We start from the raw sequence: 16049 nt of genomic DNA on the forward strand, positions 1-16049 counted from the left end.
ATATTATTGATATTACTTTCAGAGATTAAGTATAAATTATACACTTTTGTTCTTCTGTATTGTAAGGAATATTTAACATCTTTAATTAACTTGTCTCTCGTGTAAGAAAAATAAACGATTCCAATGCTCTACGTTTGTAAATATATTTTCTATGTAAAAAGAAATATAAGAACCAGAAATCATACTATGATAAATTAAAGTGATCATACTATGATAAAGAAAAGTTTTAAATTAAAAATTACTTTCGGGATGTAAATAATTAAAGTGTAATTGCAACTACTCTTGCAATAACGATATTTATTAATTTTCGAAATAAAATGAAAAAAAACGATTTATAATAAAAGAGTATGAGTTTCTTTGATAATCAAAATTTATATAACTCATTCAAGTCATTAAAATATAAATTCACAAAAAAACGATCCTCTTACCTATCTTAACTTTTTACTAAATTTTGCAAAAACTGTACGCCCGCGAAAATATACAAAAAATCAATACCATCATATCATATGCATATATGGTATCAACGCCCATCTTATTTATTTGTTTTTCTTAATTTGAGAGAGAAAGAGAGATAGAAATAGAGAATATACAAATTTCTTTATAAAACAGAAAGAGTGCAGTAACTTTGAATCGATTATTAAATGAATCATTAAATATTAAAAAGACAACCTTAGTACAAGCGAAGACATAATTCACTTCGATTTATTAACTTCAGATCTAATTTATTGTACGTAGTTCGCAAAACTTCTAGCTTACAAAAGAGCCGACGCGCGTTCATTTCGAATACAATCCTATATTTAAAAATACAATTCTGATGATCTTTGCATTATGCGCTTCCCTTTTAAAGTCGTAGAAGAAAAACTATGCGTAAAGTAAAGAATGACTGTCAGTTTTCTCGCGGATAACCGAACGCTCTGATGAACTATATGTGGACAGAAGCTGTGTCCATGATGAAAAGCGATTTCACATGGTGTTTTTTTCAATTGAAGTGTCCCTGGAAACTTTCGAATATCGAGATCGTGTTCGAAACGAGGGGAACTTAATGGCGGTCGAAGAGAGCCCCCACCCTGACCTCGTATGCAGAGACAGTCAAGGTGTCAACAGGCGAGGCCGACCAGAGTTTACGCGATAATTCTCGTCTGTTCATATTTGCACGTTTATTTTGCCGCTTATCGCCTCGTGCTCGCAACATTTCAACCGCGAGAGATACACGCTATCGAAAATAACCAGCCGTCGTAGAATGCAACTATTCGCAGTTATAGCACGGTGCAGATTTTTCTTACGTGTATGTGTGTATACGTACTTAATGTTTTGATTTAATCGCAGCTGAAGTTCTATCGTATCTATTTAGACGAAGAGTATCCCTCGGCTTCGTTTTGTTTACAAAAAGCATAAAGTGTTTTGTTGTCTCGTTGCGCATCGTCTCTTCCGTTCTCTCGTTTTGTATACGCATTACTTATGATTGACATTTGTCAGATGATTTTTTTTGTTGTTTAACAAGTCAAATTCTAGTCACGAACGCGGTATATTTGATGCCTACACGTTTGTTCCGCGACACTATGACACTGCACATCGAGAACGTTATTATTGTGATTTAATATCGTTTTTATAGTACAGAACTAATAGTATATTGGTTAATAAACATTTTTATAAACAACTGAAATAAACCGATTTTATTGCATGCCAGTGATAATAATATAAATTAACTTCCTTTACATTTAATTTGCAACATCATGTTTATTGTGTCTATTATATTGGTAAACAAAAATATGTTATTGTTTTTCTATATTTATACTGTAACTATACAAGTCAAATATATTAGAAGTTTTAATAAAAAATGCATAGAGATCCATATGTACTTGTTTGTTGTTATACTAATAATTAATATAATGTTACATACATTTAAATCAATTTATAATTATGAGTTTATTTATTTTATTGTATAAATTTGATATGGTGTTATCTATTTAACTGCAATTTTTTTCTATGTATTAAGAATTGAATAAACAATAAATTATGTAATAATAATTAGTGTTAAATATGTAATTCAAACAATAACAAACTGGCTCTTACAGATGTAACTCTTTACGTGAGTTTCTCTCAACGTAATTGTTTAAACCTAATGAATGCGGATGATGAGTTTTACTTTACCAAACAACAGTGAGGCGAATATATTGTAATGGGGTGGGTCTTGTCCACCGCAATATGGATTATTATATGGAGTTGCCTATTGCGGGGCTACAAATTAGCTCCGCAGACATCTCCAAAACAAGTTCCGTGTGATAAAAGTAGGAAAGTTTTTACCGATTCTTGGGGAATCATAAGCGATGGACCATTAGGCTCAAATTATACTCAAGATTCTCACTGTGAATGGCTTATAAAAGGTAAACAAAATTTTAGACAATACTTATAAAAAAATGCTTCTTCACTATTACATTTATTTATGTTTAATGTGTTTACAGCAAACAACAGTGGTCAGTTTATTACCTTAAGTTTCCGTACAATGGGAACAGAGTGTAGTTACGATTACGTTTTTGTTTACGATGGAGATTCTTTTCGATCTCCTCTTTTAGGTAGCTTCAGTGGGAAAACAGAGCCACAGCAAGTGACATCATCATCTGGTTATGTAAGTGAATATGAACTGCTTTAACGATGAACTGTGGGTTCATAAATAATTCATAAATATTTTATAATCATCTTGCAGCGATGTAATAACTTTATTATTAATATTTTTCTTTCTACAGATGCTAATACTACTGTACAGTGATACAAACTATGTTTTGGATGGTTTTCATGCAGAATTTTCAGTTACGGATTGTCCAAATAATTGTACAAATCATGGGAAATGTATCAATAATATTTGCATTTGCGAAAATGATTGGGGCGGAAAAGATTGTTCCAGAGCTCTTTGTCCTAATAATTGTAGTTATGCCGGAGAGTGTGGTACAAAACGATGTCTATGTGAACAAGGATACTCAGGACAATCTTGCTCGTTACATAAAACACATCCCGAAGGCAACAAGTATGTAGTATAATAACATATTAAATATAACAAACTGTAATTTGCTAACAATTACCAAATTTCAAAAAGGTGGCATTGGCTTTCTCATTCGGAAGGTGGATTGAGGCCACGGGCAGCTCATACTGCAGTTTATATAAAAGAAACAGACTCTCTTTACGTTTTTGGTGGTTATGATTTAAATTATATACTCAGTGACTTAGAAGTATATCGATTTAGTACAAGTCAGTGGGAAAATGAGTATGGTAAAGTTTTAGGTAATTAGAAAGCTTATTGATCATTATTATTGGTATTGTAACATTATTTATGTCTAATTCGGTTACTCGAAATTACTTATCAATTATTTGTTTTATATTATTTATGTATCAATTTCAAAAGCTGGATCTTTTTCGATTACAACATCCCATATTTTTGTATGAAAATTTAAAGTATTAAAAACTAAGTAAATAAGAATTAAACCATAATATATCTAAAATGTGCATATATATTTAATTAGTAAGTAATTAACATATGTGTTTAAAACAGAAGGTACGTCATCTACGGATGTTTTGGATCTTATGCTCATTGCTACTGAATTTAGACGGACGGGTGCAGGTGCAGAAGAATTATATGGTTTTAGCCCATCGTCCTTCATATGGAAAATATTTTATAATATTAAAGATAATAATACGTTTAATTCACGCAATCATGGAAACGCCGAAAACGGGCATGGTTGGTCGGAATTTAGAAATGGAGACCGCGAGAGGAGAATTCACGAAGCCAGAGAAAGTGAAACGAGTAAAAGTACACTTAGAATAGAGAAAAATGATGACCTTAGGAGGAAACATTCTAGGCATCCTAAACCTCGTTATGCGCAAGCTGCAAGGTAAGAATTAGATTTACGGTATAATTATGGAATACTAATTTAATACTACAATTAATATTATTTTAATATTTGTTATAACAGACATCGTAGAAATCTTGAGGATTTAAATTTTTATCAAAACCTTCGTGATGCAAATATGAAAGGTGATGTATTAAACTGGGAAGAGGAAAGTACAGGAGAGAATACTGGTGATAATATTTACGTTCAAGAACCGAAAACAGCGAAGGATGAATCTACTGAACTACCTCCTGAATCACCTAAACCAAGTCCACGATACGGTCATGCAGCTTGTAAATACGACGGTTAGTTTTACGTCAAATCGGTAATAAATAATAAGTAATGCAATTATAATGTAATGTATAGCGTATTAATTATAGGTGGTTTTGTTATATACGGAGGAAAAGTCAAGGATGGTTCCTTATCAAATGAACTATGGCATTACAATGTTAATACTCGTTCTTGGACATTGCGGGCAAAAAACTCTCCATTTTACCCACCACAGTTAACAAGGCATACTCTTACCCTAGCAAATGATTATATTTACCTTTTTGGTGGTAGTACAGCTGATGGTGAATTTTCATCGAGTGTATATAAGATAAAATTGAATTTGTGTAAGTTTATTCAAGGAAGTAAAATATTTACCCTCCTTTCTACACGCTGTGCCAATTTGACAGAGAAATTTTTGAGGAAAAATTAACTTTTTGAACAATGTTAAATCCAAGTATCATTTTAAATTATTCATTTTTAAAATGTATTATTTAAAAATTACTCTTTCAATTCTAGCGGATCCTACTGCAACCACAGAAAGATGGAAAGAAGTGCATCCTCGAGGAGGTAAAGAATTAGATGTACGCGTTGTAGCACATTCGACCGTATATCATAGTGCTACCAACTCGTTATTGGTTTATGGCGGAGTAGTGGCCAGTGTAGCACGATTTAGTAAATTATCCGATAGAATGTTTGTGTTTCAACTTGAAAGGAAAGTTTGGTCTGAAATTCATTATCCGAGAGCTCATTTGAGAGACACTTACGTTCCACGGGAACGGGCATTTCATACTTGTAATATTATAGGTAATTATATGTCTTTACTAATCTTTTGAATAATAATATGTTCATTATTTTTAATTTATTTACTATAAACTTTATCAACGAATTTCTTAGGAAATTATTTGGTTGTATTTGGCGGATATTCTCATAGGCACAATAAAGAGGAAATTTGTTACGATAATCAGATGTATCTTTACCATCTAGGCTGTCATGCCTGGGTGAGTCATGATGTGTTAGGTTTAAATGACAAAGGTAAACTGAGGTTTCAACATTTAAAATAAAAATTATGTTCAGTTTTATTTACTTTTATTTCGTAACGTTTATTGTGATATTTTTAGATTCTCGTTATCCAAAGCAACAAGGAGTATTTGCACACGCGGCAGATGTGCGGAATGGAAATACCTTACTGTTAGTTGGTGGTTATCATGGTAACGTAAACGCAGATTTACTTGCATATACATTACCGCCTATGCTTGTGCCAGGTGACGAAGATAACATAGAACCAGAACAAATTTGCTCAAGGCACAAAAGTTTCATGGAATGCTCGGCTAATCCGGAATGTGGTTGGTGTTCAGCAGATGAGGTAACAAAGCGGCAATGAATTTATTAAACAATTTTATGTTACTTCATTTCACGAGTAAATTCGTTATCGATTATTTCTTAATTATTTTTAGATATGCTACGGTAGAACTATTGGTAGCAATTGTACAACAAATCTCCAAACGACGCGTTGTCCCGGCGTTTGTCTCGCCCTTGGAGATTGTCACTCTTGTTTAATACATGGTCAACCTGGCGGCGGATGGGGTACAACTGCGCGCGGTAAAAAATCCGTGTCCAATAAATTAAATCTCGGAACCTGCACATGGTGCGTTCAAAATGCACGTTGCCATCATAAGGATGATAATTTTGGCGTTTGCGGCCTTCGCGACGATACACCATCGCAAATACCTGGATGGTGGGGTTCAAAAGGAACGGAAATCATAAAAGTTGAAAAGTGTCGGGAAATGGATAAAAGACCCGGGTTGACATTTCTGAAATATAAACCTCCTGTAAATTTTAGCCAACCAGACTCAGTAACGATAGTCAATGCCACTACGGTAGATTTCAATGTTCCATCCATGCAAGGTGCAAAAACAGAATCAGCCCTAGGCGGAGAAATGATTGCCAGATTAATCGGCTTCCTGAGACCGCCCCAGTATTTTTGGGATAGTACAGTTGAGCATTTGAAGATTTGTGTCAGTTACAACAGCGCAACTTTACATATGTCAAGAAGCGATGACCCTCAGGAGTTGGTAAATTGCCTTTTCATTTTACATATAATTTCAAGCGAAGATCTCTGTAAAAAATTTATACAAAAAATGTTACATTTTCTTTTCTAGGAACTGGTAGCGAATTTAACTGCCGAAACTTCTCAGTGCATTCCTACAAAACGATCAGACGGAAACCCAATGATATTGTTACCAGGTCGGTATCTATTAGACTTCGAGTCGAAAAGAATGGTTACTACGAGTTACGCGTATGCCAGCAAAATGGAAATAACTCATAACAAAAAGACTGAGAATCCAAAGGTCTTTACCTTTGAATATTTAGAACCATATCAAAATGGATCCTGTCATCAGTATAAAAATTGCCTTCACTGCCTAACCGATTCTTCGTGCGGCTGGTGTGATATTCTCAATAAATGTATCTTGCGCTCAATCAACGAAACAGAAAGTTGCGTAGCTGACGTAGAATGGGATGAAGACGGTAACGCCATACATGAATGGCATTATTTAACAATTACTCCTTCCGCGTGTGCTAACTGTTCCAATTATATCTCGTGTGAATCTTGCGTTGGTAGCAATTTATGCGAGTGGTGGACCGAAGAAGCTCGTTGCGCGAGAATAGGTAGATTGCCTAATGCAGTCATCAGTCTTGATCAATGCCCAATCCCGTGTAGGCAACGTTCAAATTGCACGCAATGCCTAGATGAACGTGGTAGGTGCGTCTGGTGTGAAGCCACGCAAGAATGTTTTTCTTTCTCCGTGTATACTTCTGAGTATCAGTTTGGTTTGTGTCGCGAATGGATGGATCAAGCTGGTCTTATGGGAGTAACATCGAGGTCTGGATCATCATTAACGGGTAACGATCAGTGTAAAAGCTGCAGTCGGCACACAAATTGTTCCAGTTGTCTGCATTCGTTAAGCTGCGGATGGTGTTACAGTTTGGAAAACCCTATTATGGGAGCGTGTGTACAAGGAGATTTCAATCAGCCCCACGACAATTGCAGCTTAGTCATCAACAAACAACAGAATACCACTTTAGAGACAGACGAATTGGGTTGGGCATACGCTCAATGTCCAGACGTTGATGAATGTGATTTAGGTTTGCACGATTGTCATCCTAATGCGATATGTACGAACACTCACGGCAGTTTTAGTTGCCAGTGCAAGAGAGGTTTCAACGGAGATGGTAAAGAGAATTGCACTAAAACGTGTTATGAGAAATGCGTCAATGGTTATTGTAGCGAAGCACCTGATTATAAGTGCGAATGCTATCTCGGATGGACAGGTCCAGATTGTAGGACAAATTGCGGTTGTTACAATCATTCCACTTGCATGCAAGGTCCAGGTATTTGCGATGAATGTCAAGATTGGACTACTGGCACTTATTGCCAGGAATGTAAAGCAGGTAGCTATGGCAACGCCACGACACCCTTTGGATGTAAGAAATGCAATTGCAACGAACATGGAGATAAAGACCTAGGCATCTGTGATCGACAAACTGGTGTATGTTTTTGTCGCGACAATACCGAAGGGGGTATATGTCAGCGTTGCAAGAAAGGCTATTACGGTGATCCAAAAGACGGTGGAATGTGTTACTATGGTTGTATGTCTCGTGGCATGCTTGGGGGAGAAGGCAATAGCAAACAAGGTCTTGGGAGTAGACATTCACAGCTATCACTATGGGAGAGCCATCTTGGAGATTCTCTAACGAGAGAATGCCTTTGGATAGTTAGCCCAAAAACAGATCTTTCTTCAGATAACATGTTCTTAGGAATCCAAAGTGTAGTACAGTTCACTATACACGACGATATCAATGTTAGCTGCCAAGAAAATGGCGTTTACGTCTACGACGGACTTCCTGAATTCGTTTCATCATCGCCCAATCACCAAAGTCAACTGTTAGGTGTCTATTGCACAGAAAGTACCGATTACCCCGTTACCGTGGAAGCCAAGTCTGGATTTTTAACTGTTCATTACAAGCAATTGGACGAAGTAGAAGGTTTTAATGCGAGCTACTTAATAATGACGTGCAACAATTGTCCTGAAAATCGGGAGTGCCGTAACGGCAATTGTTTGTGTAGACCTGGTTTCGTGGGAATTAATTGCGATATCGAAATATGCCCTAATAATTGCACTTCATTAAAAAAGCAAGGAGTTTGCGACAAAGGCTATGGACGTTGCGTTTGCGCGGCTGGTTACGGTGGACGCGATTGTTCGATTAAAATAAAGGAACATCAGTTGGTTTTTACCGAATTGTTCAATTCTGAATACTTGGCAGATCAGCTGGATCATCTGCGAAACACTTTACCACGATTTGGACATACCTTAGTTGCCGATAGAAGAGGCAGCTTGTGGATGTTTGGTGGATATTCCCTTAGTCATGGTCCTCTGAATGATATCAGACTTTTCGACACTAAAAATAACACATGGATGCAGGTCACCGTAGAATCTACTCCGCAGGCCTCCATGCCGCAAGGCAGATACTTTCACGCTACTGAAATAGTCCATAGCAGACAACAGATATACATTTATGGTGGTTTATCAATGAAAGAAGAGGATGTCCAAGGGTTGTCGAACAATACTCTTAGCGACTTTTGGAAGTTCAGTCTACAAAATCAAAGATGGATGCAAATTACACAAGATGAACTTAAGGAGGAGCCACCATCTTTGGCTGGACATACATTAACTTTGCGCAGAAACGGAGAATCGGAGAGTCTGATATTAATTGGAGGGTTTAGTCCTAAATACGGCTACCTTGACACGGTGTGGGAATTTAACTTAGAGACGGAAGCTTGGAATACAATAAACACCATTGGCAATGGACCGTTGGGGGTATATGGCCATTCGACTGTGTATCATAGCAAGTCAGACAGTTTTTATATTTTCGGTGGATATACCTACGCAATAAATCGAACGTTTATCTCTAATAAATTGTACGCACTAAATTACAAAACTCGTACCTGGTCGGTGCTCCCACCATTTGACGATGACCTTACTGATGGAAATAGTTTGGTAAGCAAATATTTTTTAAATTGTTCCCTTTTTAAGAGATATTTCGAACATGTATAAAAAGTGGGTTTTGTGAATTTTTTCTTGCGTATTAAGAAAATACATAATTTTCGTTTTCTACATTCGTTTATTAATACATTGCTAATTTAATTTGAACGTAAAGTTGATATATTAATGTACGGTAACTTTCAAGAGATTTTCTTTTTATGGATATGTTTCATTATCAAAAATAATAAAAATATTCTTGTTTTGATCAATTTTATACACAATTCAAGTGAGTATCTTCTCTTATATGAATCAAGATTAATCGAAGAATAACTTATTACAGCCACAAGCTAGATTTCTACATTCTGCAGTTACCACTGACGAATATATGGTAATATTCGGTGGCCGTCAAAATCCGCATAACACTTCCGATTCGCTGATTGCTTATAAGTATTCCTGTAATTTGTGGATTCGTTTGATCACAAAAGATATGGAAGTTATTGGAAATCCACCACCTCCAGCATATGCTCATGCTATGACTCACGCTGACCCAGAGTCTAATGCTGTGTACGTAGTTGGCGGTTTTGATGGTGGAATTAAAAGTCATGTTACTCTTATAAGCATACCGGAAGATCTTTGTAATCTTTGGACGGACAAAATAACATGCAGAAAATATTTTGGATGTTCTTTCTGTTCTGTAATCACAATTAGCGGAAACAATGCTTCTTTTTGTTTCTCCAATGAAATATCGATTAATAAAGATGATAGGTAAATTTTTATCTTTAACTAAATACACTTACGTAGTTTCTTCCATTCTTCCTCAGGTATGCATAAAAGAAATATTTGTTTTAGGTGCGACATTAATGTTACTCAAGCCCAACGATCTAATGGAATCTTTTGTAATTCAGAATGGATGGCAAGTAGGAAGTGTCAAAATTTTAAAACTTGCACAGAATGTTTAGCAGAATGGCCATATTATAGAAACGAGAAACCAGTATGTAAATGGTGTACAAATTGTCCAAATGGAAAGTGTATACCATCTGAGAAAGATTGCGATGAGTTGAACAAATGCAGTGTCAGACAAATATCAGTGACAGATGTAAATCAATGTGGGGAGAGACAATGTCCAGCGAGTGACTGTGAGAAATGTAACAGTCTTAAAGGTTGCGTGTGGACAAGACAGGTTCTGAAGACTTGTAAGTATCAATAAGCCTTTTAGATTATGCTTATATGTGTATCTAATGCTGTGTTCAGACCTAGGATAGAAAAACTTCCAAATTAATAAATGGGATCTACAATTGTACGGTCCTTTTCCGTGATGCGTTTCCACTTATGATTTAAATGATACAAGTTTTGGTACAGCAAGATGCACATGCACAATTTACATTTGCATATCACTGTTAGATCGTAAAAGATGAAATAATATCTGGTAACAGTTTTTAACGATTTTAAAAAATATTTTTAGCTGAATTGGGACTTGCAGTGACTGGTGAACCTGTGTATGATTGGAATTGTGTGCCAGATGATATTTTTGAAAGATCGAGTATTAAAATGGGAAGTACACAATGTGAAAAACGTTGTGCTGATCATAAAGACTGTAAAAGTTGTTTAAAAGGTACAGGAGCGGAGGGTGGATGGCGAGAATGTAGATGGTCAACCCAACTCAATGAAGTAAATATAATATCTTTGGATAATGGTATCGAATATTTAATATTTTATAAAAGCATGTCAACAAATTTTAGTGTATTTCACCGTCGTATCAGCCTCTGTACTGTGCTGGTGGTGTATGTGGTTTAGTATTACGTAGTTCCGATATGGATCATTGTCCCGAACCATGTTCTGTATTTAAACAATGTAGTACATGCTTGAAACATTCACATTGTGGATGGTGTTCTTTGGAGTCAGCTAATATAACTGGTCAAGGAATATGTACAGAAGGTTCACTTAAAGCACCAGCGGATCATCCGGCTGGTGGAACATGCGAAATGTTATACAATCAACAATTTCCTCAGTCTAAACCGCGTAAGCAAATATATATATTTATTTATATATCATTTAACGTATTGACTGAAACAAATATTAAAATGTCCACATTATTCTAAAATCTTAAAATACAATCAAAAGAAAATATAATGAAATTAAGTGGCTATTATAGCATAGTGTTTGAGGATTGATATTAATATTGTATCAAGCTTAGAATTTCATCAATGTCAATTTAACTATTACTATACTCATAAGTATATTACTTCCACATTATTTAGAGCCTTTGGAAACCTCAGACAATGTTACAATGTTAATTCCAACTGTAGTACCGAAATCCATATTTTCTTGGCACTATGTGCGATGTCCGCCAGAAAATGAATGTACCAATGGACACCACACGTGTTCGCCAAAAAGCGAAAAATGTTTCGATTTGGAAGAAGGTTTCGAATGCATGTGCGGTGACGGATATAAAACCGAAACGTAAATTTAGTTTCTTTTTTCATTAGTTTTATTTTACAATACATAAATAGTTTATTAGTTCATTCTTATTTGTTTCAGCCCATCGTCATTTAATGAATTTGGCAGGTGAGATTCTAATCTTGAATTTATTACTCGCACTATTCTAGCGCTATTTATAACATTATTATTTATATATGTAATATATTTTATTTTCAGAAAAATTTGCGTTCCAATGTGCACGCAAGGTTGCGTTAGAGGAACGTGTATAGAACCAAATGTGTGTCGTTGTGACTTTGGTTACGTAGGTGCCAATTGTTCAATTCAGTGCCAGTGTAATGGCCATAGCAATTGTAAGGGCCCAGACAAATTAGACGAGTGCATAAAGTGCCATAATAACACGATGGGACCACAATGTGACAAATGTTCACCTTTATTCGTTGGAAATCCAGCAGACAATGGCCAATGCGTACCGTGTCTCGAATATTGCAACGGGCATACGCGAATATGCATTAATGAAAGCATGACTGTACCGGTACTTTATTCCTTGCATTAAAAATATGTTAGATCATGACATATGAAATACATTTTCAATTTGATCAACTTTGATGAACTTTTTATTACTCAAAGTATATGAAAATTTATAACTTTGAGTATCGCTTCAAATTAAAAATATGTAAGAAAGGGAATTGGTAATTTAGTTTCCAAGTTTTATATGTTATGTTCTGAAAAATGAACGTAAAAAGGCAAGTATACATTTTTCTCCTTCTGACAAATGATTTTTTATTTTCGTGTAGGATCCAAATTCGATTGATAAAATGTCTATAGAATTATTAAATAAACAATTGGTTGAAGGACCCGTGGCTAAAGCTAAATGTGTAAATTGTGGAAATAATACAAAAGGTGACAAATGTGGTGAATGTATGACTGGTTATTTCAGGGGAACAGAAGATCTTCGTGACGTATGCAGACCGTTAGTATCGTCATCATCATAGATATGTTTTGCGTATCGATACTATTCTACATATTATACCAAAAGACAATTTTCTTGCAGTTGCGAATGCCATGGACACGGATTTACTTGTGATCCTGTAACAGGAGAAAAGTGCAACTGTGGTAATAATACAGAAAGCGACCCATCCTGTACTAGTGGACCTATGAAAGGTACAAATACTGGTGGCTTACCTTGCTGGATGGCGCAATGCAGTAAATGTAAAGAAAATTACGCTGGCAAACCGACCATGGGGCATCAGTGCTATAAAACTGTAACAGTTGATAATAAAATGTGCTTCGACTCTAAATTAATAGGTAAACTATTTAGAAGTGTGAACAATATTTTTGATATATTATTTTATATTTATTGCATATTTTGTTGCGTAAAATCATGTTCATAGAAATATTTCCCTCATTTTGTTTGTGCGTTGTGCACTTTAATTAAGTGCTACTTTTTTTAAATTGCAACATTCTATTGTATGTGAAGGATCTTATGGTTCGTACGCCTCTAATAGTGAATTACGTTCCTATGTTATAGATCTCTTTACGTGTTTGTATATAAAAATCTATTATTTTTGTCAATTACAGATGAATGTAAGATGAAACCAAAACCACTGAGTCCCGGTCAAACGGTATTTTACATGGTGCAACCACGTTTTATGAATGTTGATATTAGAGTTATGGTGGACGTAACTCAAGGGGCTTTAGATCTATTCCTTAGTCCACGAGACGATTCTTTTGTTGTCACATTAAATTCCTCAACTGGATATCAAGATGTATGTATTTCATATATACATACCTTTTATTTACCACTCTCGTCTAGAAGGTTTCCTTGTACTTGTTAACAAAAAATAGAAAAGCTTTCTGAATAATCTAATTTTTGTTCAATTATACTTAGGTCGAACTGGACAGAAGGTTCGTATGGCGCAAAGATCCACATAACATGTGGTTAGACGAACATTCTCGGAGTCGAATGAGAATTGTCGAATTCCATTCTGAGAATATGTCCTCGTTTCTATCAAACGGCACTACTACAGAGCCAAACAGAAATTCAGCCCCTCAGTTTATCGTAATGGAACGCTACGCAGAGGGTTTGGCCACATTCTTAACGATCGAGAACAGAAACACGTTCTTGGTCGTCAGAAATCTTACGAATCGATTAGTGCTAACATTACCTCAAGGCAAACACGAACTTTCATCAACGAAATTTCACATCGCGTTAAGAGCAATCGATCCTATACATCCAGAGAATGGTAGAGCCGCATATGGGATGATCTTCTTTCGACAGGATCAACTTCACATCGATCTGTTTGTCTTTTTCTCCGTGTTTTTCTCCTGTTTCTTTTTGTTCCTGGCCGGTTGTGTGGTCGCGTGGAAGACCAAACAAGCGGCGGATGTTCGTAGGGCACGAAGAAGACACGTTGTTGAAATGTTGCACATGGCTAAAAGACCTTTTGCATCAGCTACCATTATTTACGACCGAGATGGCAACGACTGCAGTCCGAGTTCACCACAGCGGAAAAGTAGAAGAAATAAATTGGTCAGCTTTCACAGCGATGTTAGACCAGTGGCGGTCGAGCCTACCGACGACGGAGTCGCCGCTGTGGCCACAGTTTTCATCAGATTACCGGGCGGTCGTCAAGCTCCTGTTAAATTGGCGCTCGGCAGCTCGTTGATACTGTTGACCAGAGTTTATCCGGTGAACAGTAGGGTGTTTCTAAGACGTAGAAACAGTCACGCGTTGAACTGAGCTTATTTCTGCAGAAACTTTTGTTTTCGCTGTCCGCGAAGAGTCTATTTGTGCTCTCAAAAGAAAGTGTCACAGAAGAAACGTTTGACGATCTTTTTTTATTTTCTGTCTCTAACGTTGATCTCATCCGTTTAATCACCGATCTGTTCGTGATATTTGTATACACGGCAGGATATTATGCGAATTGGGAAATTTTTCTTTTACGAACAGTATTTATATTCATTGAAATTGTATAAATCGAATCGACGATATTGATCGTTGAACTTTAACAAATCGTTTTCTCTTCATTATAGTTGACATTGTTCAATGTCCGTCAGTAATGTGAAATTTTAGTCTAATGATTGTATTATAGTCGCAAAGAAACAATTGTAAGGGTATTTAAGCTAAATGATAATATGTATACATATATATGTATATATATATGTATTGTCATATCATTCCATGACGAGACTGTATGTTTGTACATAAGGATCTGTAATTATGTATTAATACGTAATTTACACAATTTTGTAGAAGCATTTTATGTAACAGGACATGGTTTTGTGTCTTGAAACATTCATAGCTACCTTTGAGGAGGAGCGGATGATTTTATCGAATCGTTTTATGGGACTACGTAACCGTCTACGAGAAATACCAACAGGGAAAGAATTACAAAAACAGTTGCAAGTATCTATTTTATTTCTAATTTTCTCTTGATCTTTCATTGTAAATTTGAACAAAAATGAAACTCTTAAGTATGATATTATGATCTGAACAAATAATTGAGACAATTGATATTACTATTGTTATTACTATTATTATTATTATTATTATTATTATCATTATTATTATTATTATTATCATTATTATTATTATTATTATTATTATTATTATTATTATTATTATTATTATTATTATTATTATTATTATTATTATTGAAACGATTTGTTAAAATGCCAGCTATTGAAGTAATTGTACAGTTTGAAGTGATATACAGTCGTCCATCGATTTACGCGCGATTCTGTTCCATATTCTATGTAGTAGAAGTGCATAAAATAGAATATTTGCCAAATTAAAAAAAAAACTGTATAAAAGTAATTGTGCTTGTGTATTTTGCAAATTTATTTATTTCTCATATTTATATAAAAAGTACTAACGCAATGAACGTTGAAGTAACTAAAGTTTAAATATAATTCATTATTGCCATCAGTACTGTGCTTGAAAGTAGTCAATTTTGCTCTTTTAATTGAGCGAAAGCGACTGTAACGATTTAAATCAAGGAACGACTCTATTTCAACGCAAACGCTTTTTCAATTACTTGCGATATTACGGGACAGCAATAATCTGCCAACCAGAGCTACTGCCTGCTAACAGTTGGCAAACAGGGTGATTTTTCGAATCGGAAACATGCACGTACACTTGTGCGCGACGTAAAAAGTATTGCTAGAGCTGCCACAGGAAACGAACTGTATGCGTTTGCATTACTTATTATTATTTATAAAGAAGCTCGATAATGTGCGAGTCGAAAATGTTCCTATGCCAAAAAAAAAGGAAAAAGGAAAAAAAGACAAAAAATTGGTGGGAAATAATACAAGCGTCATAGTGTAATGATATATTATTAGAGACAAGAAATAATGAAGAGGTATAAAGGATTTTCATTAGAAAACGTTGTAAATATGAAAAGTGCACATTGCAAAC

The 16049-nt window shown here is 35.3% G+C and overlaps 1 protein-coding gene across 2 annotated transcripts; it reads left to right on the forward strand.

Moving 5' to 3' along the window:
- The first annotated feature begins 915 nt into the window (after positions 1 to 915).
- Megf8 (multiple EGF like domains 8) lies at positions 916 to 15198 on the forward strand. Of its 2 annotated transcripts, none has more exons than XM_076899864.1 (24): positions 916 to 1289; positions 2076 to 2384; positions 2463 to 2626; positions 2745 to 3022; positions 3092 to 3276; positions 3545 to 3884; positions 3966 to 4186; positions 4262 to 4495; positions 4668 to 4955; positions 5046 to 5183; positions 5270 to 5514; positions 5606 to 6223; positions 6311 to 9208; positions 9534 to 9958; positions 10043 to 10386; positions 10656 to 10861; positions 10933 to 11212; positions 11452 to 11653; positions 11732 to 11758; positions 11849 to 12164; positions 12427 to 12602; positions 12684 to 12937; positions 13211 to 13398; positions 13521 to 15198. In XM_076899864.1, the coding sequence occupies exons 2-24, from the start codon at positions 2180 to 2182 to the stop codon at positions 14370 to 14372; spliced, it is 9084 nt and encodes a 3027-aa protein (XP_076755979.1). In that variant the 5' UTR covers positions 916 to 1289; positions 2076 to 2179; the 3' UTR covers positions 14373 to 15198. The 2 variants fall into 2 exon arrangements, with proteins under 2 accessions (XP_076755979.1, XP_076755978.1); XM_076899863.1 differs by having other exon boundaries at positions 916 to 1285.
- Positions 15199 to 16049: the final 851 nt, after the last annotated feature.

The sequence above is a fragment of the Xylocopa sonorina genome, chromosome 8, assembly GCF_050948175.1.
Source record: "Xylocopa sonorina isolate GNS202 chromosome 8, iyXylSono1_principal, whole genome shotgun sequence".
NCBI lineage: Eukaryota > Metazoa > Arthropoda > Insecta > Hymenoptera > Apidae > Xylocopa > Xylocopa sonorina.